Here is a 21,137-nt window from a genome sequence, read left to right on the forward strand (position 1 = left end):
ATTCAATGAGCAGTCAGAATCCATCTCCCAGGTAGCAAACTCCACCCAGAGGTTTCCTCAGGTGCTCTGGGAACTCCTTAGGGGTTTTCTTGGGTCTTGGAGGGTGGAGGGGATGGTGGCCCACAGTGGCGCCCACCAAAGAAGGTGAGGAGGAATTATTATTATTTATTAAATTTGTATATTGCCCCCTACCTGCAGGTCTTATGGCAGTTTGCAACATAAAACCGCATTATAAAAAAAACAAAATACATAAGAAAAAATTAAAAAACAAGAGTGACTCACTAACCCCCCCTCTGCCCAACGCATTTTAAAACAGTTTCAAATGTGATAGGAATTTTATGGTCTTAGATATATGGTACTGTTCATAAATGTACCAACCAAGCTCGTACTTAGATCAGCACAGGAAGACTGACCTAGAACCATTTTGATTCCTAAAATGAGCAAATGTTTTCCCTGCAAAGTCAAAGTGGGAAGCCTCCCATTTTCTCTTTGCTTGCAAATCCTGTCTTAAAGGCACATTTAAGATATGAATAGGGTGTGAGCCTGTGACCTGGCCCAGGAACCTAAGTATTTATCATTACAAAAGACTAGCCGGGATCCCCAGGCAATCCAATCAAGTAACCTGCCAGACAGGAGATAAACAATGACAGGAGAAAAACAACATTCAAATTTCTGTTTTAGACCTCCTTTTCTGTGATGTAGGTATGATGTATCTCAGGGGTGGTCTTAGGTTACACCCCTTCTGTGATGTATGTATGATGTATGATGTTTCTGGGGGTGGTCTTGATCTACAGGGTGGCAATTTCAAAAGTCTTTATAAGGCCTTGCACTCCATTTTTCTGGGTCCTCCTCCTCTCCTGCGGGTGAGGGGAGCACCCTGTTGCAACAGATCAATAAAGATCAAGCTTATTAGCTGCTTTGCTTCTCAATATTCTCTGGTTGGCCTCTCTTATTCTCTCCTACCAATAGGGAACCTATGGAAGGATTCTATATGGGCTCTTGGATACTCCATAAGGGAAAAGGGCAATTTTTGTTTACAACACAAACATGCAAGGAATCAGTGCTAACGTGCAGATGTGGTAAGCACATTTAAATGTGGCTGGGCGCATGTGGGAAGCAAACGCAGGTAACGTCATCCCCGTACAAATCAGTTACAGATAGGTAGCCGTGTTGGTCTGCCATAGTCAAAATAAAGAAATTCCTTCCAGTAGCACCTTAAAGACCAACTAAGTTAGTTCTTGGTATGAGCTTTCGTGTGCAAGCACACTTCTTGAGTGTATCTGAAGAAGTGTGCATGCACACGAAAGCTCATACCAAGAACTAACTTAGTTGGTCTTTAAGGTGCTACTGGAAGGAATTTTTTTATTTTACCCGTACAAATCAGGCTCTGCTGTTGAGAGTTTGGGGGTTCTGCTGCAGACGCAGAAAGCTGGAAATAGTGGCGCTGGTAACTGCATTTGTGTAGTCAGTTGCCGATTTTCACTTCCCTTATTTCTGTTTGATAGCTCATCGTGTCTGCTTGGGTCAGCTTCCCTGGGAACTCCTCCTGCTCCCCTGGGAAAATGAGTTGCCAAGGACAGAGAGAAGATAAGCAGAGATCCACAGCCTGCGTTTGAGATAGTAGCTTGAGCTCAACTGGCAGAAAGAGTCTGGCTCAAGCAAGGCGACTTTCCACATGATGAACTTGAAATTAAAAAATTAAGGTCATATATATATATATATAATAAATGTTCTTAACTGCATATATAAACCACATGTCTGAAACCCCACAGAATAAGTCCTGAAACCGTTTTGGACCAAGTATTGGAGCCTCAGCTTCAGGATCTGTCCTTCCAGTGAGCACTCAGGGCTGATTTCCTTCAGAATGGATAGGTTTGATCTTCTTGCAGTCCATGGGACTCTCAAGAGTCTCCTCCAGCACCATAATTCAAAGGCATCAATTCTTCGGCGATCAGCCTTCTTTATGGTCCAGCTCTCACTTCCATACATCACTACTGGGAAAACCATAGCTTTTACTATACGGACCTTTGTTGGCAAGGTGATGTCTCTGCTTTTTAAGATGCTGTCTAGGTTTGTCATTGCTTTTCTCCCAAGAAGCAGGCGTCTTTTAATTTCGTGGCTTCTGTCACCATCTGCACCTATATTACTTACCACTTTACTACCCACTTTTATGCAATATACGGCTGTCTACATACCCAGAGACAAACTGCTTAATAAAGATGCACAGAAGTGCACATGCAAGAAGGAATAAGTGCTACAGGTGATGTGCTGGAACCAGTCCTCTGTTTCTACTTGATAATAGAAAAAGGATGTTCTTGATCTTGAAGGTCTAACCAATAAGTTTCTTGTGTGGGTGGCATTTGACATAAACTCGCTAACGCATTCTGGTGGAATTTGGGATACATTCAGCCTTGGCGATGCTGGAGATGGAAGCGCTGAGAATCGAAAGGTTTCAGCATGCAACTTGCTAATTGATTGTTTATGATCCCAACAGGTACAAATGGGAATTGCCTGTTTTAATCGTCTGCGCTTCTCTGGTTCAATGTTCCTAACATTCTTTTCTAATTAAGTTGGATTTGCTTTGTCATCTGAACCGGCTCCCCTTCCAGCAGTCCTTCTGCCTAAGAATTGCCCTTTATTAAATTTCAGCATTCCACTTCCCCCGAGAGACTTAAGTGCAGCTATAACGCATGCATTACTTCTCTCTTTGGCTCGGTGGAGTCTGAGGTCTTTGCAGGCACTGATTTTAAGAGCTCAGCTGTATAAGGTGTGGCGTGTTAAAGCAGCAGGATTCCCAGCCGCCAATATGATAGGACTGTGCGCCTCCCCAGTCCAAATGGGAGCCCAGTTCAGATCACCCTTGACCCAGGATGGTCCAGATCCAGCCTCCGGATCCAGATCATAACCTGGAAAAAAACAAATCCTATGGACTTGATTGAGAAACTTGGGGTTCCCCTCTCCCACATAAAGGTAAAGGGACCCCTGACCATTAGGTCCAGTCGTGGCCAATTCTGGGGTTGTGCTGCTCATCTCGCTTTATTGGCCAAGCGAGCCGGCGTACAGCTTCTGGGTCATGTGGCCAGCATGACTAAGCCACTTCTGGCGAACCAGAGCAGCGCACGGAAATGCTGTTTACCTTCCCGCCAGAGTGGTACCTATTTATCTACTTGCACTTTGACGTGCTTTTGAACTGCTAGGTTGGCAGGAGCAGGGACCGAGCAACGGGAGCGCACCCTGTCGCGGGGATTCAAACCGCTGACCTTCTGATCGGCAAGTCCTAGGCTCTGTGATTTAACCCACAGCGCCACCCGCGTCCCCCTCTCCCACATAGGTAGATGGAATTTGGTGGCAAAATAGCCTCTACTGAGTTGATGGACCCTGCCAATTTTCAGACAGGTAGCTCCAGTTCTTTTTGTGCTAGTCACCTTTAAAGTTTGGTGTGCCCCCCCAATCTTAAAGTCACTTCTCCACATTTCCATTTGCAAAATTCTTTTTGAAATGTCTCCGTGAAAAATCCACCAGCATTTTAGTGCAAACATCTCCTAACAAACACATTTGTTTGCAATTTTGCCAAATGTACAGATTTTTTTGTAAAACAGTCCTTTCCAAATAGTTCATTTCCATATGTTATTTTCACCAACATACGTGTTCCTGTGAAAAAACTTTGCCCCTGCAATTAGATTGCAAATTTCAGAGAAGTGCAACTCTCAAAGGATGGCAGTGTTTTGGTTCGCCTATTCTGGAATGTGTGAATTAGGTGGGTTTACTGTTAAATGCAAATAATTATTCCTCCAACATCTCGACTTTACACTGCAGGTTTGTTTGTTTGTTTTTTTACTGTATATACTATATACAGTATACTAATTTCTGTTCGTGGGGTAAGTGTAAGCAAAAAGAAAGGGCCATATTCCAAGCAACCAGTGATACCAGCAAACTCAGGAAAATTCTGATGGTACCACAGGTTTTTAAAACTTTCTTAATCACACACACACACACACACAGCCCAGAATAAATTTTTAAAAGCTAGCAACCAAAAAGGACTGATAATTGTACCTGTGGGTGGTTGTGAGGGAGACTAGGGAGATTGCAAAGCAGAGATCAAATGAGGGAAGTTGGAGGTTGTTTAGCAAAGTCACCACACAACATGAATTATGTTCAAGCTTTGAACAGGAGTAGGGGAGATTTTGCTAGGACCTGGAAGAGGGTGTGGAGAAGGCAAATAAGAACAGAGAACAGGAACCAGAAGCTTTGTGTATGGACATCAAAAGCGCTTTCCATTCATGAGGAACAAATGACTGCCTCCTGCCAGCCAACTTTCCTGAATTTCACAGCAACACAAGCATGCTGTTTTCTGCTAGGTTTTTAATATAACAGCAGTCCTGAAAGACCTACATTGGCTCCCAGTACATTTCTGAGTACAATTCAAAGTATTGGTGCTGACCTTTAAAGCCCGAAATGGCCTCAGCCCAGTCTGCTTGAAGGAGCGTCTCCACCCCCATCATTCAGCCCGGACACTGAGGTCCAGCTCCAAGGGCCTTCTGGCGGTTCCCTCACTGTGAGAAGCCAAGTTACAGGGAACCAGGCAGAGGGCCTTCTCAGTGGTGGCGCCTGCCCTGTGGAACGCCCTCCCACCAGATGTCAAGGAAATAAACAACTATCTGACTTTGAGAAGACATCTGAAGGCAGCCCTGTCTGGGGAAGTTATTTAATGTTTGATGTTTTATTGTGTTTTTAATATTCTGTTGGGCTGGGGAAACCCAGCCACATGGGCGGGGTATAAATAATAATAATAATTATTATTATTATAGTAAGGTAAAGGGACCCCTGACCATTAGGTCCAGTCATGAACGACTTGGGGGTTGCAGCGCTCATCTCGCTTTATTGGCCGAGGGAGCCGGAGTACAGCTTCCGGGTCATGTGGCCAGCATGACTAAGCCGCTTCTGGCGAACCAGAGCAGCGCACGGAAATGCTGTTTACCTTCCTGCCAGAGTGGTACCTATTTATCTACTTGCACTTTGACGTGCTTTCGAACTGCTAGGTTGGCAGGAGCAGGGACCGAGCAATGGGAGCTCACCCCGTCGCGGGGATTCGAACCGCCGACCTTCTGATCGGCAAGTCCTAGGCTCTGTGGTTTAACCCACAGTGCCACCTGAGTCCCTTATTATTATAGTATCCCCTTTCTAATCCTACTCTTTTTGCTAATCAACTCAGTTTCTGCTGAGATTCGGAAAGAAGCTGGTCATGTGATGTTCCTCCTCCATACACCCCAAAAGCCCATTCCCAAGCTTGCAAAATTTGTTTCCAACTCTTTCCCCCTTGCTCTTCTTTTGCTTTAAAATTCATTGCCAGGCCAAACATGCAGGTCCAGTTGGTTACCTGTGTGTCCACCTGCCATCCCTGAACAACAGCACAGAGGGGGTTTTGAATCATAGAATCATAGAGTTTGAATAGACCACAAGGGCCATCGAGTCCAACCCCCTGCCAAGCAGGAAACACCATCACACACCATTTTGACTGGGAAAACAGTGAGCAAAGGATTAAATTCCCTTCCCTTAAGTGCCATGGTCCCAATCCAATTCTCCCACCCTGCCCCAGTCCTGCAGCTGTGATTAAAGTTTTTAAATCGCTATGGAAGATCATCATCATGGATCTCTCGCATCCACAAGCATCCTTGTGTTCATACTTGAGAAACTGGGGAACTTGTCGAGATCCTGTCCTATGGACCACAGTGAATACTTTCTTCTCCTTTCTTTTCCTCTGCATTATTTTGTTCTGCTGGGGAGATTTCTGGGCCTCTGTAATCCAAGAGCTGAAAGGGGAACATCAGGCAAATTGATTTGCAATAATTCAGTATTATTACTGCTGCTGTTGAAGAGGCACTATCTGAAATTCTGGCACACAGAAATGGGGCCTGTTGATCGAGAGCATTAGTTCTCTATTGCAAATGCTCCACTCAGGGTCCTGTTTTTATTGGATCAACTATAATAGCCAATTCGGCCGCTCCTCTTAGCCACCCCTCTGACTGGAAGCCAAAATGCCCAAGGTCAGAGAAGCACACTGAAATATAAAAGTAGACCCTCCAAGTGTCCCGATTTTCCAGGGACAGCCCTGGATTTACAGAAGCTGTCCCGGTTTCTGATTTGATCCCGGAATGTCCTGCTTTTCCTTAAAGGTAAAGAGACCCTTGACAATTAAGTCAAGTCGCAAACGACTCTGGGGTTGCTGCACTCATCTCACTTTACAGGCCAAGGGAGCTGGCGTTTGTCCGCTCCACAGAGTTTTTTCCAGGTCATGTGGCCAGCATGACTAAGCCGCTTCTGGTGCAGTGGAACACCGACACCAGAGCAGTGCACGGAAACACCATTTACCTTCCCACCAGAGTGGTACCTATTAATCTACTTGCACCTTTTAGCGTTCTTTCAAACTCCTAGGTTGGCAGGAGCTGGGACCGAACAACGGGAGCTCACCCCGTTGTGGCGATTCGAACTGTGATCTTCTGATCGGCGAGCCCAAGGCTCAGTGGTTTAGACCACAGTGCCACCTGTGTCCCTATATTCATTGGAGAAATGTTGGAGGGTATGGAGCTATGTGATCACTGAGCCAAGGAGATAAATAACTATACAGCCTTTAGAAGACATCTGAAGGCAGCCCTGTATAGGGAAGATTTTATGTTTAATGTTTTATTATGTTTTTATATGTGTTGGAAGCTGCCCAGAGTGGCTAGGGCAACCCAGTCAGATGGCGGGGTAGAAATAATAATTTTATTATTATTATTAAGGAATAAGACATCCGTATTTTAATCTGAGAGACATTGGAGGGTATGTAAAAACTGGGCAGCTCACCTTACCCCCACCATTTATGTGTAGATACGAACAATTGCAATATTTTTATTCCAAACCCTACTTCCAAGTTCATGCAGGGATTTGCAGCCAGGCACATTACACAAACACAGCCAAGGTCTGAGGTTCACCACCACCACCATAAGGGACAGAAACTAGCTTTATTTAAAAATGAAGGCATGGGCTGACAAGGATCTTCCCTTTATTTCTTACGCTGAGGTGACTACTATCAGTTAATCCTTTCTATTATGACAAATGAAATGCTGGTTTTGAAATCTTCCCCAGGTACTGTCCTCTGTCCGAAAGTTCTCATATATGGGATTGCAGAAGCCAAAGAGATACGTAGGACATTGTGACAACATCCTTTTCTGTAGCTCCTTTCTAAAGCAGTTCCTGTCCCACAAAGAGGGTTCATTCTGAGTTTGGATTTGTACCCTACTAGTCTCTTTAGGCCAGAATGGCGTGGGAAGAGTGTTTCTGAGGAACTGCATTCAGTTGTCCTCAAGTGGAAACTCTGTGACATGTCTTCTTCACACAGATGCACATGCCTCGAATCTTGTTATCCACTTTGCCACAACAGAGGAGGCTCTGAATCCTTGCAGCTTGGAGACCATCATGATAGGAGACTTAACATTTCTAAGAAATTGCTCTCAACCTTCATCGGGACAGTTGTCTCTGACTTGTCTTTTATAGGCACAGACATGTGGTTGCCCAAACTGTACAAGCAGTGAAAAAATGGCAAGGGTGGGGGTGGGGGGAGGAAAAGTTAGCATGTGCCAATGAAAAAGGTAGCAACCAGATCTTATTCAACCACTCACTCAGTTTCCAAACCTGAAGTTTTATCCCAAAGTGATATTTCTGAGCATGTGCTCACCGTGGGCATGAATCATGCGTGTGAAAGTTTGTCCCAAAGTGACTCTTCAGCTGTACACTCTGCAAAATATTTAGGCTGCTGCACATATCCAGGCCAAAGCATTTCTGTATTGTACATCCAATGTACCATACATGGTTGTTAATGAATTTGGTGGTTTTTTTTGGGGGGGGGGTGTACAAAAAAGGGAGTTCTCATTCGTACATTTGATTCTCACCACCACGTATCTTTTGTCTCTAAATCATGTGCCAAGCTGAAATCGCTGCCTTCTTCTTGTTTGTTTGTTTGTTTTCTAAAGGGGAATCTGCTCATTATTCTTCATCATTCTAGTCACTCAAGCAGTGGGAAAGAGAAGCTGCAGCCACCACCATGCTTTTCCTTTATGTCAATTTGGCGTTCATCTCATCAGCAAATTTATATCAAGAGACCACAGCTCAGTTTTCCTTCTAACACAATTGCCTTTGAAATTTGTACCGATATTATTTAGGGTGTGTGTGTGTGTTTGCAGGTGCGTTAGGTCTGTGTTTCTAAAATAATAGCGAGCACCTTGCGCTCTCACGACACACCTTCCACAGCAAAATCTTCAAGCGCGCCCATTGAAATGATGTCAGCAGCATCAGGGAGGCTCACGTCCTTCTCGAAGTTATACTGTGACCCATCCACTTCGCAACTGTCAACATCACACACGGCAGGCTCAATATAAGGTTGACTCCCGAGAGGTTCTGGGTACTGGCCACCTTGTGACCAGTCTGTAGCCGATTCCAAGAGGGCTCTTTGCATTAGGGAAGTCGATTCAGAAAACTGGGATGGCGATGCCTGTACCGGAACAGATGAAACTCTGGTTGGGAGAGTACTGGGGTACAAGACGTAAGAAGAAGGGACACTCTCTGAAGAGGGCGTTTGAGACAAGTTCCTTTTTGAAGGAGGGATCGAGAGCTGGATGTACCTTCCGCTCTCTGGATCATAAAAGGTCTTAAACTGAACAGGTAAATCTACAATGAAATATTCTCCTGAATCTGGATCCTGAAGCAGCTTACGCTGGGTTGTGGCAGGCAAAGAGGGCGTAGGACTTAATGATGGGGCAGGTTGTAGCCTCACCAGGTGAGATTCTGATGGTGTCAAGGAAGAATTAAGGCATATTGGCGAGAGTGAGGATTGGATTGGTTGCAAAGTTCCAATATCGCCGCCGTGGGATGGAGCTTCATCCTGTAGCCTTTTCTGCTGTGCCTCTGTTTTCTTCCTCTTGCTTGCCAGTTTCTTTGCCCGCCGTAACGCCTTTTCTGATTTGGGTGGTACAGCCGGGGGTTTGGCTGCTGTCTTCGCCATCTGAAGTCTCTCGTTTGCAACAGGAGAGCTGCCAGCATCTCCCGAGAGTTGACTTGTCTGCATCAGATCAAATGGCTCCAAGGTAGAAGACCTCTTTCCGCTCTCTGTTCCTCCTTGCAATGAAGAGGAACTTGTTATTCTTTCAGCCTGTGGTACATTGGAGACTGCAGACATATCTGAAAAAGGACTTGTGAAGGTAGATTGCATCGCGCTGTGTGACCTTGGACTTGGTATGGTGGAAATGGTTAGGGTACCCGATGATGCTGATGTGTCCCGGAAAACTTCACTGGAAGCATGAGAATAGGGCTCCGATATCGTGGGAGATCTCATCTCTTGACTTATTATCTTTTTCACACAAGAACCACCTCTGCGTTTAGATAAGAGATTGTTCTTAAAATAGTTCACCTTTTCTCTCACAGGGCACTTTTGCCTGTTTTGTGCCGGGTCACCTTCCAAACTAAGAATCGGTTGTCTGGAAGAATTACGCCTCAGTTTCCCAGCCCTAGCCTTTTCTTTGTCTCTGGCCAACTGTTTCTCGTCGCTTTTCAAACCTTGCTGTGATAACCCTGGTGTAATATTAGCTCCTTCATTTTCTCCCACCAATTCCTGCATATAGACTCCTTCTGGTCCTTCTCTAAGAGTGTATCCTGTTGTTAAGGGGCTTTTCCGTACCACTTGACAGCTCACACTGCCTGGGATGGATCTTAACTCATCAGCATCTCTGCCTGTTGCAGCATCCCTCACGTCCTGCTGGCTTCTGTTTCTTGACAAAAACAAGTCCACCTCTTGAATGTTTGGAGTAGAACGAATGGGCCCAAAAGTCTGTCTTTCAGCCTCCGCGTGACTGCCACTGATGGCTTCTTCACAGGACAAAGACCTGAGCAGAGGCAACTTGACTGCTTTTATCACCGGCGACGACTTAAACGTGTTGTCTTTAATCATGAACATATTGGGCTTCAGTGAACTTGGTGAAGTTGGTGTTAGTGACTCTTCCAGCTTGGCTTCTGATGCCGAATCCATGCTTTTCCATTTGTCTTCTCTCTTCTCCTTCACATCTATTTCTTGCACTGCCTTCTCATTTTTACCCTGCTCTTCCTGCTCCTCATGCTTCTCATCCGTGTGACAGCCACGGATGCTCAGATGGTAGTCATGCAGTTGCTTCTCCCCCCCTGACTTCTCCTCCCCCTCTTCTTTGCTACCTAGCTTTTCTTCTGCACTCCACTCATTCTTACTCCTCTGGCTTTCTTGATGGCATGCTTTCTGAAAGAGCTGCATTAGAGAAAAAGAGTCGTCGTGAAATGGCTGGTCTATAATGGAGACAAAAGATTGTTCAGAAGAGCTGGTGCTCCTTTTGCCTCGGTGTTCATTTCCAGTCGGTGGGCAGGCTTGGTTTCCACCATCATTTATGTTCTCCTCAGGTGTGAAAAATAGATATGGGGATACCTGGGGTTCTGCGTCAGCACTGTGACTTGGAGCGACTTGTTTACTTTTAAGATCCTGCAGTTGGAAACTTTGAACATGTGCTTCTGGGTCAGTTGGCACATCTGCAAGGTGAGAGTTGGGTGGAGAATATTGTCTTACACGGTGCTCATTTGGGTGGAAGTCAGTCAGAGATGACATCTCACTGTCCTCTGGAGTCAGGTAGCTGTCAACGAAATGCCCAGAGGAACTGGTGGCATTGGTGCTGTCCATTTGTTCAGAAGGCTTATGTCCTGTTTTGTCAGCCTCAACCATTTTTTTATTGCTTCCTTCTAGCGCATTGGCGGCTGTGACGCTTGCTTTTATGCCGTCTTGCTCCTTAATCTTTTTGTCGTCAAGGGTTCTTAGGAGAGGGGAGGGACTGTAAGTGCTTTTCACACGTTTTCGGATATCCTTCAGGTTGAACAGCAAACTCGGTGCTTTCGACTTATAATTGTTCTGAGAAGAATAGAATATTCTCTCCTCTGTTTCTTTGGCAGTTCCAGTTTCAGAAATGGGAGGAGCATCCAGAATTGACTGGCCTTCTGAGGGCTCTCTCTCTTGTTTACGTGGTAGGACTGGAGTTAAAAGTTTTGAGATGTTGAAAGAAGGACTAGAGGGGTCAGATGGAGCCATGTGGGACTCATCTGCGGATGTTTCGGCCATGGGAGTGACGTCAGGTGGCTTTCTGTACGAGGAGTGCTTCGTTCTTAGCACTTCTGGTGCAATCTCCTGCGTCAGCTCCATTCCTCCAAGCTCTTTCTTTTGTTTCCTCCAAGGTGGACAAACATTTTTCAGCTCAGACTTAAATTCTGAATTGCTAGTCTTCTCTGACAACACAGTAACTTGAGGCGCTATCGCTTCTGGTGGAGCAGAGGCCTGAGGCAGAGATTGTGGTGGAGTGGAAGGCTTCAGTGACACGGAAACCTGCGGAGATGGTGGAAAAGAGGTTTCAGATGTAAGGGATGGTGATGTAGGAATCCTGTGCATAGATGGCTGCAGATCAGAAGCTTGGGGTGGCAACACCTGTGAAACAATGTCTTTAGCATTAGCCTGAGGAGGAAAAGGCACCTGGGCTAGAGGTAATGGAGAGAGAGAGGCTTGAGAGAGTGGTTTTTGTGGAAAGGCACCTGAGAAATCCTGTTCTGAAATTATGGGAGCTGTGACCTTCGGGGGAGATGGTTTACATTCATAAATACAGGCCTCTCTAAAGAAAGGTGTTTCTTCAAAGTATGTCAGGTTTCCTTCTTTGAGGATAATTTCAGTAGGCCCGCCTGTCTCAAGTTTTTTATGATGCAGATTCCACGATTCAAAAGCACTGTTCTCGCTGTGTAGAAAGCTGCCCTTTCTAGCTGGCTCTTTGGCTTTCCCAGTTCGTTTTTTTGCCGCCTTTCTCGAGACGGCGGAGACACTGGACATTCGAATATTTGAAGCATCGGCCTGACGATAAAAACCACGTGGACCGTGACACGCCAAATCCATTTTGTTCTGCCTTCTGTGAAGTTCATGCAGTTCGGGCCTCTCGCTTGCATTTGCCACGTCCTGGAACGGCTCAGAAAACTCAGAGAGTTCCTTCTGGATGTTTAAAATGGTTTTGCCACCCCAGAAAGCCATGTTGCCTCTGCAAATTAAGGGGAGTTTTGTCAAACTGTTTCTAACTGGTTGCTTGGCTGTCGCTGAAGCCTCCTGGTTCTCAGCTTTATCAAAGGTCTTTATCAAGGAGGAAACTTTTGAGGTATGTTTATAATTGCGTAGACTAGGCACTGGCAAACCCAGCTTCATCCTAATGCTTGGGGTGATGTTTATAGTGGTGTTTTGACCTTCTTGGGTGTCATTTGGAAACTGCTGGAATGTTGAATGCTCCTCAGTTTTTGGCAGTCCCTTGTTAGGGAGAGTATTTTTCTTGATGGCATGGTTCCGCGGGCCTTGGGGAAATTTGCTGGAGAACTGGTGGGAGATGTTGGGTGAAACAACTGGATCCGCCTCTGTGTAAGATGAATCGAGCTCAGCCACACACAGACTTTTGAAGGCTCGGTCAGTGAGGCTGCAGACTTCTCTGTCTGTGTCATCCAGGAAGCTCCCAATACTGGAGGAGTCGCTTTGCCCATCGGCGTGCTTCTTATTCACTTGCATTGTCCATATGAGTAATGAACAGAACAGTCAAAATAGCAATCTCACGTACAGAACGGGCAGGCAATTCTTTCAGCTACCATATCTCAGCCTTCGACATCTTTCGGCGACCTTCCTCCTCAAGAATGCACAGCTTTACATTCATTTACTGTGTGGGAGCACAAATAGGGCCCTGCAAATCGAACACATAAAACCAGTTATTGTAATGTATCGTAGCTGACACATGAACTTTTCCCCTGTTTAGTTCCATTGTTGAGTCTCAGGTTAATCTGATTATGTCCTTCCAGATTCAGGTTGTGTGACAAATTCTTACATATTAGCCTGTTCACATGTTTCTCACATATGGGGGTTTACCATTATTACTTGGAGTAGCAGCATGTTTCTCCAGTCCGGGAATCTGCGTGTTTTTACATGAGTAGAAGGTGTCCTTTTATTTAAAATGCATCTCTGGGTTATTAGTGGGGCATAGGAATTTGTTCATTTCCCCCCCCTTCAAAATATAGTCTAGCCCCCCACAAGGTCTGAGGGACCGGCCCCCTGCTGAAAAGGTTTGCTGACCCCTGGTTGAATATGGCCACCAGAATTTTACTGGTACAGCCAAGAATATGCCTATCACACACACACACATGTTTTTTTAATGGCTTACCATACTTTTCTGTGTATTAGATGAGGGTTTTTTTTACTCTAAAATAAAGTTTAAAATGGGGGGGGGGGTGTCGTCTTATACATGGACAGTGCAGTAGCACTGGAGAGCCAGTGCAGTAGCGGTAGGAGAGCCAGTGTGGTGTAGCGGTTAAGAGCGGTAGACTCGTAATCTGGGGAACCGGGTTCGCTTCCCCGCTCCTCCACATGCAGCTGCTGGGTGACCTTGGGCCAGTCACTCTTCTGTGAAGTCTCTCAGCCCCACTCACCTCACAGAGTGTTTGTTGTGGGGGAGGAAGGGAAAGGAGAATGTTAGCCGCTTTGAGACTCCTTTGGGTAGTGATAAAGCGGGATATCAAATCCAAACTCTTACAGTGCAGAGGGAGGATGGGTGATTGGTCGCAGCCGCGAGCAGGATCTAGCAATTGGGTGGGTGAATGATGTCTGCTGAAAGGGCTGCTTTTTATTGGCTGCTGCTTTGTCAGTTGTGTGGGTTATTTGCGGATGCGGCAAGAGCTGCTTTGGATTGGCTGCCACCTCGGCAATTTGGTGTGCGTTACTTACGATGGTTAGTGTTCGCCAGTCGGGTGACAACTCTGGGCCATCTCCCCCCAATTTGCTTTAACTTTAGCCCCCCAAAATAGGGGGCGTCTTATACATGGGGGGCGTCTTATAGACAGAAAAGTACAGCAGTTTTTGTTTTAATATTGGCTACCAGTTCAAAGTGCTTGTACATACCTTGAAAGCCCTTACCACTTAGGTCCTGAATGCCTGAAGAAGTTCTTCTTCTTCTCCCAATCTGCCAGTGCTTTAATATCTTCCGCTGAAGACCTTTTTCAGGCGCTGCCTTTCTCACAGGTACTCTGTTGGATAACAAAGGAAAGTGATTTCCACCCCAGAAATGGTGCCCTGGTTACGAAACACCATCCCTATAGCCCAGCCTATTTTTCTAGAAAAAAAGGTGTCAGAACTCACCACGAACATCTCCCTCATTCTCTTAGAATGGTAATGGTGCCCACTGGAGAGTTGCCAGAACCCAACTGGAACTGCCTATAGCGTCTTTGCTGGAGTCTAAGCTGCGTTCTTTATAGAGCAGGCTTCCTCAACCTCGGCCCTCCAGATGTTTTTTGGCCTACAAAGCCACTTCTGACCTCGGGAGGAGGTGTGTTGTGGACATCACGCCCCCCAACACACGTGCGGAGGCTGGCTCCCAGCCCTGCGCGATCTGGGGAATCCTCGGCCGCGTCATCCCCGGGCCAGCCAATCGGCTGGCCCAGGGGGTGTGGCTTGCCTCATTAAAGGCAAGCGCGGCTGAGAATCTCCCTCTTTGTTTCCCACTCACCCACCCTTCAAGGTTCCTCTTTTGACCTTGCTATGGACCTCGGTTGGTCGCTGTTAAGGGGCCTGATAGGAATTTTTTCCACTTGGCAAATTGGCACCAGCCATTTGGTTTTTCGCCTAGCTTGTAGCAAATCGTCACAACTTTCTCGGCTTTGACGGTTAGGCATTGGTATGGGTATTGTTATGTAGATGTATGGGGGGGGGGAGGAGCACCATCACCTCTCCCCCAAATCGAAGGGTAGTCTGGTAAAGGATTCCGGGGGGCGTTGCCCCGTCCAAAGCCTATGGAGGCCAGGGTCCAAGGCACGCCCCCGAGCGGTGACCCCGGGGGAGTGCCTTGTTGATGTGCATCAGCAGGACTCCCCCTGCTGGTGTTAACACTTCCCGGTCTTCAAGCAAGCAGGCTGAAGCCGGATAGTCGATAGCACCAATGCCTAAGCCAATACCGCTCATCACCTGTAACCAATAAAGTTGTGGTCTAATTTTAGCCATTAACCTAAATTACTGTGTCCTGTGTATTTATTTCTGCTGGTGGGAGGCAGGATCTCGCCACGCAACTCCCATGATCCCTAGCTAGCAGGACCAGTGGTCAGGGATGATGGGAATTGTAGTCTGAAAACATCTGGAGGGCCGAGGTTGAGGGAGCCTGTTTTACAGCCATGCAAAAACTTTCGTATTCACATTTCAACTTGTTGCAATTTTAGTGGTTGAGCAGAGCAGGGGGGAAAGGGAGAACCGACCCAATACAGAGCAGTCGCCAAATCCAAAGCCCTGGCATGCATTGCTTAGCTCCTGGCTCTGAAAAGTGCCCTAGGTAATCTTTTGTTCCAAATCGGATTTGTTTTAGCCCGGTATTATGAAAAGGAGTAAGAAAGATCAGAACTAACACTGCAGACTTTGCTTCCCACTCACTCTCCCATAGCTTTGCTTGTCCATTGCTGTGCAAATGAGGTTCAGGCTCTAAGTTACAGACCCTTGCTGGTCTCTAAATCTAAATGTGCCATCCATTGTGCAAGGCTGCTGGCCTTTCCATGGCTGCTCAACACAACTTCTAGTAAAGGTAAAGGGACCCTTGACCATTAGGTCTCGTCGTGGCCGACTCTGGGGTTGCGGCGCTCATCTCGCTTTATTGGCCAAGGGAGCCGGCATACAGCTTCCGGGTCATGTGGCCAGCATGATTAAGCCTCTCCTGGCGAACCAGAGCAGCGCACGGAAACACCGTTTACCTTCCCGCCGGAGTGGTACCTATTTATCTACTTGCACTTTGACGTGCTTTTGAACTGCTAGGTTGGCAGGAGCAGGGACCGAACAACGGGAGTCGCGGGGATTTGAACCGCCGACCTTCTGATCGGCAAGTCCTAGGCTCTGTGGTTTAACCCACAGCACCACCCACGTCCCCAACACAACTTCTAGCTGGCTGCAATTAGTGATTGCTGTTGGGGATGCCTGAAGTGCCCACCTACATTGGTAGCTATCTCCCCTGTTTCTCATATATTCTAATTTCTAATTTACATTTCAAAATATTCATTTAAACCACCTTAAATCAATGACTTCCCTTCTTCTCTTTACTTGGTTCATTTTGCATACCATACATCCCTGCCTATTTTACATGAACTAAACCATTCAGTGATTCATTATTACATCCATCAAAACTCATTTACACTGTTGAATTTATCTTAATGCTACTAGCGTTTTTAAATGAACACAATTTTCACCCATATACGCAGTAAACATTTTCCAGTCTTCTTTAAATGTATATTCTTCTTGTTCTCTTATTCTATGTATTAGGTCCACCAGCTGCGCATATTCCATCAGTTTCAGTTGCCATTCTTCTTTAGTTGGGACCTTGCTCGTTTTCCATTTTGGGGCTAACGAAACACGGGGTGCAGTTGTAGTATACATAAATAATCTTTTTTGGTGCCTGGGAATTTCCCTTTTTTGTTGGGGAGCATTCAGAGGGAAATTCCCCTGTTTCTCATGATGCCCAGATTTTATGCACCTGGGACATTTTACAGGGTGTGGGGGAGAATAACAGCTGACAGTTACTACCGCAGCAAATGAGAAGCCTCCCAACTCTGGGAAGAATGCTTCCTGAAGAACCATCCATTCCCTCTCAAATCTGTCAAATGCAAATTCCTCCATTTAGTTCAGTCCTAGCTGGCAAGCACATTTTAAACTGAGGGTGCTTCAAGCTCTGTGATTCTAGACAGACAAATATTAACAACAACAACAACAACAACAACAACAACAACTTCATGCAATTTTGTATTGACAACTTAAGTCCTTCTCACCTGCTATGTTAGCAGGTGCCGTGGAGGCCCCCATTTTGGCCTCCTCATGTTCATATTCTCCTCACTGTGGCCCATCTTGACGTATAAACTGAAAATATTTTTATGAAACGTTTTCAATAGACATATTTCGGCGTGTTCTTTAGATTCTTTCACTCTGCAAATTAATAGACAAGAGAAAAGTGGATGAGTGTGTATGTAAGTAATCACTATTAGTTTATTGCTCTGATTGTGTGCTAAAGGGTGGTTTTCCTCTCAAGAGGGCCACTGCGCAATACTGCCCCATAATGCTAGCTGTTCCTGACCCCAAGCAGAATAATAATAATAATAATAATAATAATAATAATAATAATAATAATAATTCATTTATACCCCGCCCATCTGGCTGGGTTACCCAAGCTACTCTGGGTGGCTTCCAAGACATAAAAACATAATAAAACATCAAATATTAATAGTAGCAATCTGATCCAATATAAAAGTCACAATAACTTTAAAATAAACAACTTATATCAGACAAAGCAACATTCAACAATCCGTCAGAATCAATAGTAAGCAGTAAAATTAAGCATCAGCAAATAATAATTAAACAGTTCGGCCACAATAAAGAATTACAAATCCATCATCAATAAAAGTAACAGCAAATCACAATGCATAAAATACCATGAAACATACAATACCATGTAAAAGGATCAAATTGCGAAACAAAAGAAGCACAAAAGAAGAAACAAAAGAAGAACTTATAAAACTAATTAATAAATATCCCTGAACTCCTCTCTTCCCAGCTGCTGCTGCTGCTGTTGTTCTCAAAGTCATAGTCTGAGAAAGGCAAGGTGGGCCAAGGTAACACAATTGCGTGGACAGGCGGAGTCCCCCAAACCCTGGGCGGCCCCATGTGGAATAACGACTCAAGACAATGTGCTATGGGATTAAAATTGGCCACAATTTTATTATGTTTCAGATGTGGGTAGACCTTGGCTCAGGCATTGGGCGTTATCCTTCCTAGTCCCTCCAGGGATCTGGGGAACATCAGGGTTATCCAGTGTGTGTGTGGGCTGGTTCTGGAGAACATATGTTCAAGCAGAGAGAGCCCACCCCCCCATTACGCCACCACCACAGGGGAGAGCAATGACAACCTCTAGGCATACGGCCAATGCTTCCCCTCAAAACAACCCCTTTAACGGGGAACCCTGTGATCGCTGCCACAAAGAGGAGGGGGTGTGGGTCACTGCTACACGTCCACTCCCATTTAGGGAAGATAGACTAAAGGATTCCGCCCAAGGCCTGATACCACCAAAGTTGTGACGCTTTGCTATGGGAAAGGCAAACCTGCCAATGCAGGGAAATTCCTTTCCAGCCCTTCAACAGCGACCTTGACGTAGCAGCGTCCGCATACCTGTGAAGAAAAGGTGAACCTGCAAAAGAAGTCTTAACTAAGGGTGGACAGGGCGGGAGAAGATCTGGAGCCAACTGACGATTCCCAGGTAAGATCCTCCCTCTATTGTGTGGGCAGGTAATCCCTCCCCTACCTGGCCTGATCACCTTGGCAACGCCTCCCCAGGCGGGATTGGGCAACTGGCTGAGGTAGGCAGAGACCTCCAGGTATCCCACCTGGTGAAGGCGAAGCCAAGCCTGTGCTAATGGTGCCGCATAGGCTCCCAGGGGGCTGCGCGCGACCATGCAAAGGGCGCCCCCATTTAATGTGGGGAGCGGTCATTGTTTGATGAGGAACAGAAAGTCTCTCTTCTCTCCTATGTATCTTGGGGGAGAAGAAATCTCTCAAACAGTCCCAGGAGAAGAGCACTCTCGTCTGCTTCTCTGGATCAGTCCCTGGCCCCTCTTGAAAAATCATATGGAGCATTTTTTTTTATCCCAACAATGGCTGGGACAAAAGAGTGGCAGGGATGGAGGATCAAAAATATGGCGTGGTTTGTTTGTTTTTAAAAACTTTTTGCTTACAGGAAGAAAACTGTACAGGCATCTCCCCACTCAACGTGCATTGTATTCATGCATAACCATGCATGCACGTGGTGCCAGGAAATAGAATCATACCGGAAAATGGCAGGAGGAGAGCTGGAGAGTCCTTGTGGCTTGTGTGGAGACCCTCCCCAGAGCCCGAAGAGGGCGCTAGTGAGGGAAGATGAAGCCCCAAAGAGACCTGAGGCATAGCGGGGCCTTGTTAAGATTGCAAAGCAGCAGAGGAAGGCGCTTTCCTGAGCATCCTCCATCCTCCAGCCGGTCCCAGAGCTCCAGGTCTAGATATTTTGGTCTGGACTGGAGAGGGAACTGGAGGGCAGGGGGAAAATAGGCATTTAGAGGCTGCCTCCTAGATTATGGGATTTCACTTATGCTCACAGCGGCCCGGAACACAACACCTCCATAAGTGAGGAAACACCTGTAAATGGCTAAAATGTGAAGGCTTTGCTTGCTATCGAGTGGGTGACACTGTCCTAAAAAAAGATTTACCCTAGATTTACCTATGGGTACCATGCAAGCATGGGTACCATGGGGACGCGGGTGGTGCTGTGGTCTAAACCACTGAGCCTAGGGCTTGCCGATCAGAAGGTTGGCGGTTTGAATCCCCACGACGGGGTGAGCTCTCGGTCCCAGCTCCTGCCAACCTAGCAGTTCAAAAGTACGTCAAAGTGCAAGTATATAAATAGGTACCGCTCCAGCGGGAAGGTAAACGGCATTTCCGTATGCTGCTCTGGTTCTCCAGAAGCGGCTTAGTCATGCTGGCCACATGACCCAGAAGCTGTATGCGGACAAACGCCAGCTCCCTCGGCCTTCAAAGCGAGATGAGTGCCGCAACCCAAGAATCATTCATGGCTGTACTTAACTGTCAGGAGTCCTTTACCTTTACCATGCAAGTATTTGCACAAAGCAGCGCTTGGAAACATACCTAAATTCCAACTTGCAATCTCTTATATACTCAGAGCTGTTCCATGCATTCGTATGTTTACTCAAGAATTACGTTCTACTCTGTTCAAGGTGGAGAGGCTTGCTTCATAGTACAGTCATACCTCGGGTTACAGACGCTTCAGGTTGCGCGTTTTAGGGTTACGGATGCACCAAAACCCAGAAGTACTGGAACAGGTTACTTCCGGGTTTCAGTGCTTGCGCATGCGCAGAAGTGCTGAATCGTGACCTGCGTGTGCACAGACGCAGTGCTGTGGGTTGCAAATGTGCCTCCCGCACAGATCACGTTCGCAACCCGAGCGTCCACTGTACTTGTGCTTGGAATATCCAGTGATTGAATCTGGATAGCTTGAAGTATATAAGCGCTATCAACAAGAATACAGCAATAATCAATGGAGAAATGCAAATCAAGTCAACACTTTGGCTATGCTTTGCTTCTGACACCACCATCACTGGCTTTCCCTGTCTGCTAGGGTAGCCATTGATGCATCACTAGAGGAGAACAAAGGGACGCGGGTGGTGCTGTGGGCTAAACCACAGAGCCTAGGACTTGCCGATCAGAAGGTCGGCGGTTCAAATCCCTGCGATGGGGTGAGCTCCCGTTGCTCGGTCCCTGCTCCTGCCAACCTAGCAGTTCAAAAGCACGTCAAAGTGCAAGTAGATAAATAGGTACCACTCCGGCGGGAAGGTAAATGGCGTTTCCATGCGCTGCTCTGGTTCGCCAGAAGCAGCTTAGTCATGCTGGCCACATGACCCAGAAGCTGTCTGCGGACAAACGCCGGCTGGACCTAATGGTCAGGGGTCCCTTTAATTTTACCTTTAGAGTAGAGGAGAAAATGCAGCAGATTTGCATATGCTAATTTAAATGTGTATATGCAAACTTGGAAATAATGGGTGGCATTCAGATGAATTTGCTGTCACTTTGTTGGCACTGCAGGCTTTCTGATGGAGAAGCCGGTATTCATTTCCTTGCTAGATTGGATGAACTGTCTTTCTCTGGCCAAAAGGGCAAGTCAAACCCAACAGAATAAACTACAAAAGTATCAAAATTAGCTGGGGGAAAGGCAGTGGTGGTGTTATAATCACGTCCGCCAAGAGGGGGAATTTTGTTCTCTCTCCAGGTTTGGCATTTTCAGGTACCTTTAGGGCACATTTTTATTGAAACGTGGAACAGCAAGAATTGGGGGTGGGGAACCAGTTGCTGTCTATATGTTGTTTTGCTCTATGGGATCATGGGAGCTGCAGTTCCACAACAGATCCCTGAGCTGGACTGATGATCACAGAATCATAGAATTGGAAGGGGTCACAAGGGTCATCTAGTCCAA

The 21,137-nt window shown here is 46.3% G+C and overlaps 1 protein-coding gene across 2 annotated transcripts in view; it reads right to left on the minus strand.

The window, feature by feature from the left end:
• Positions 1–6,982: 6,982 nt before the first annotated feature.
• The window catches only part of LOC308585661 (cardiac-enriched FHL2-interacting protein), a 41,009-nt gene continuing 26,854 nt past the window's right edge, over positions 6,983–21,137 (minus strand). The window contains exons 2-4 of one of the 2 annotated variants that reach the window (XM_081191533.1): positions 16,900–16,974; positions 14,006–14,130; positions 6,983–12,797 (exon numbers count right to left, since the gene is read on the minus strand). In XM_081191533.1, coding sequence (XP_081047659.1) covers positions 8,267–12,628 — 4,362 coding nt within the window. In that variant the 5' untranslated portion in view covers positions 12,629–12,797; positions 14,006–14,130; positions 16,900–16,974 and the 3' untranslated portion in view covers positions 6,983–8,266. Of the gene's footprint in view, positions 12,798–14,005; positions 14,131–16,899; positions 17,054–21,137 lie in introns of both variants that reach the window. The other variant, XM_081191532.1, reaches the window with a different exon arrangement.

This window comes from Podarcis bocagei (genome assembly GCF_964188305.1).
Source record: "Podarcis bocagei genome assembly, chromosome: 4".
Lineage (NCBI taxonomy): Eukaryota > Metazoa > Chordata > Lepidosauria > Squamata > Lacertidae > Podarcis > Podarcis bocagei.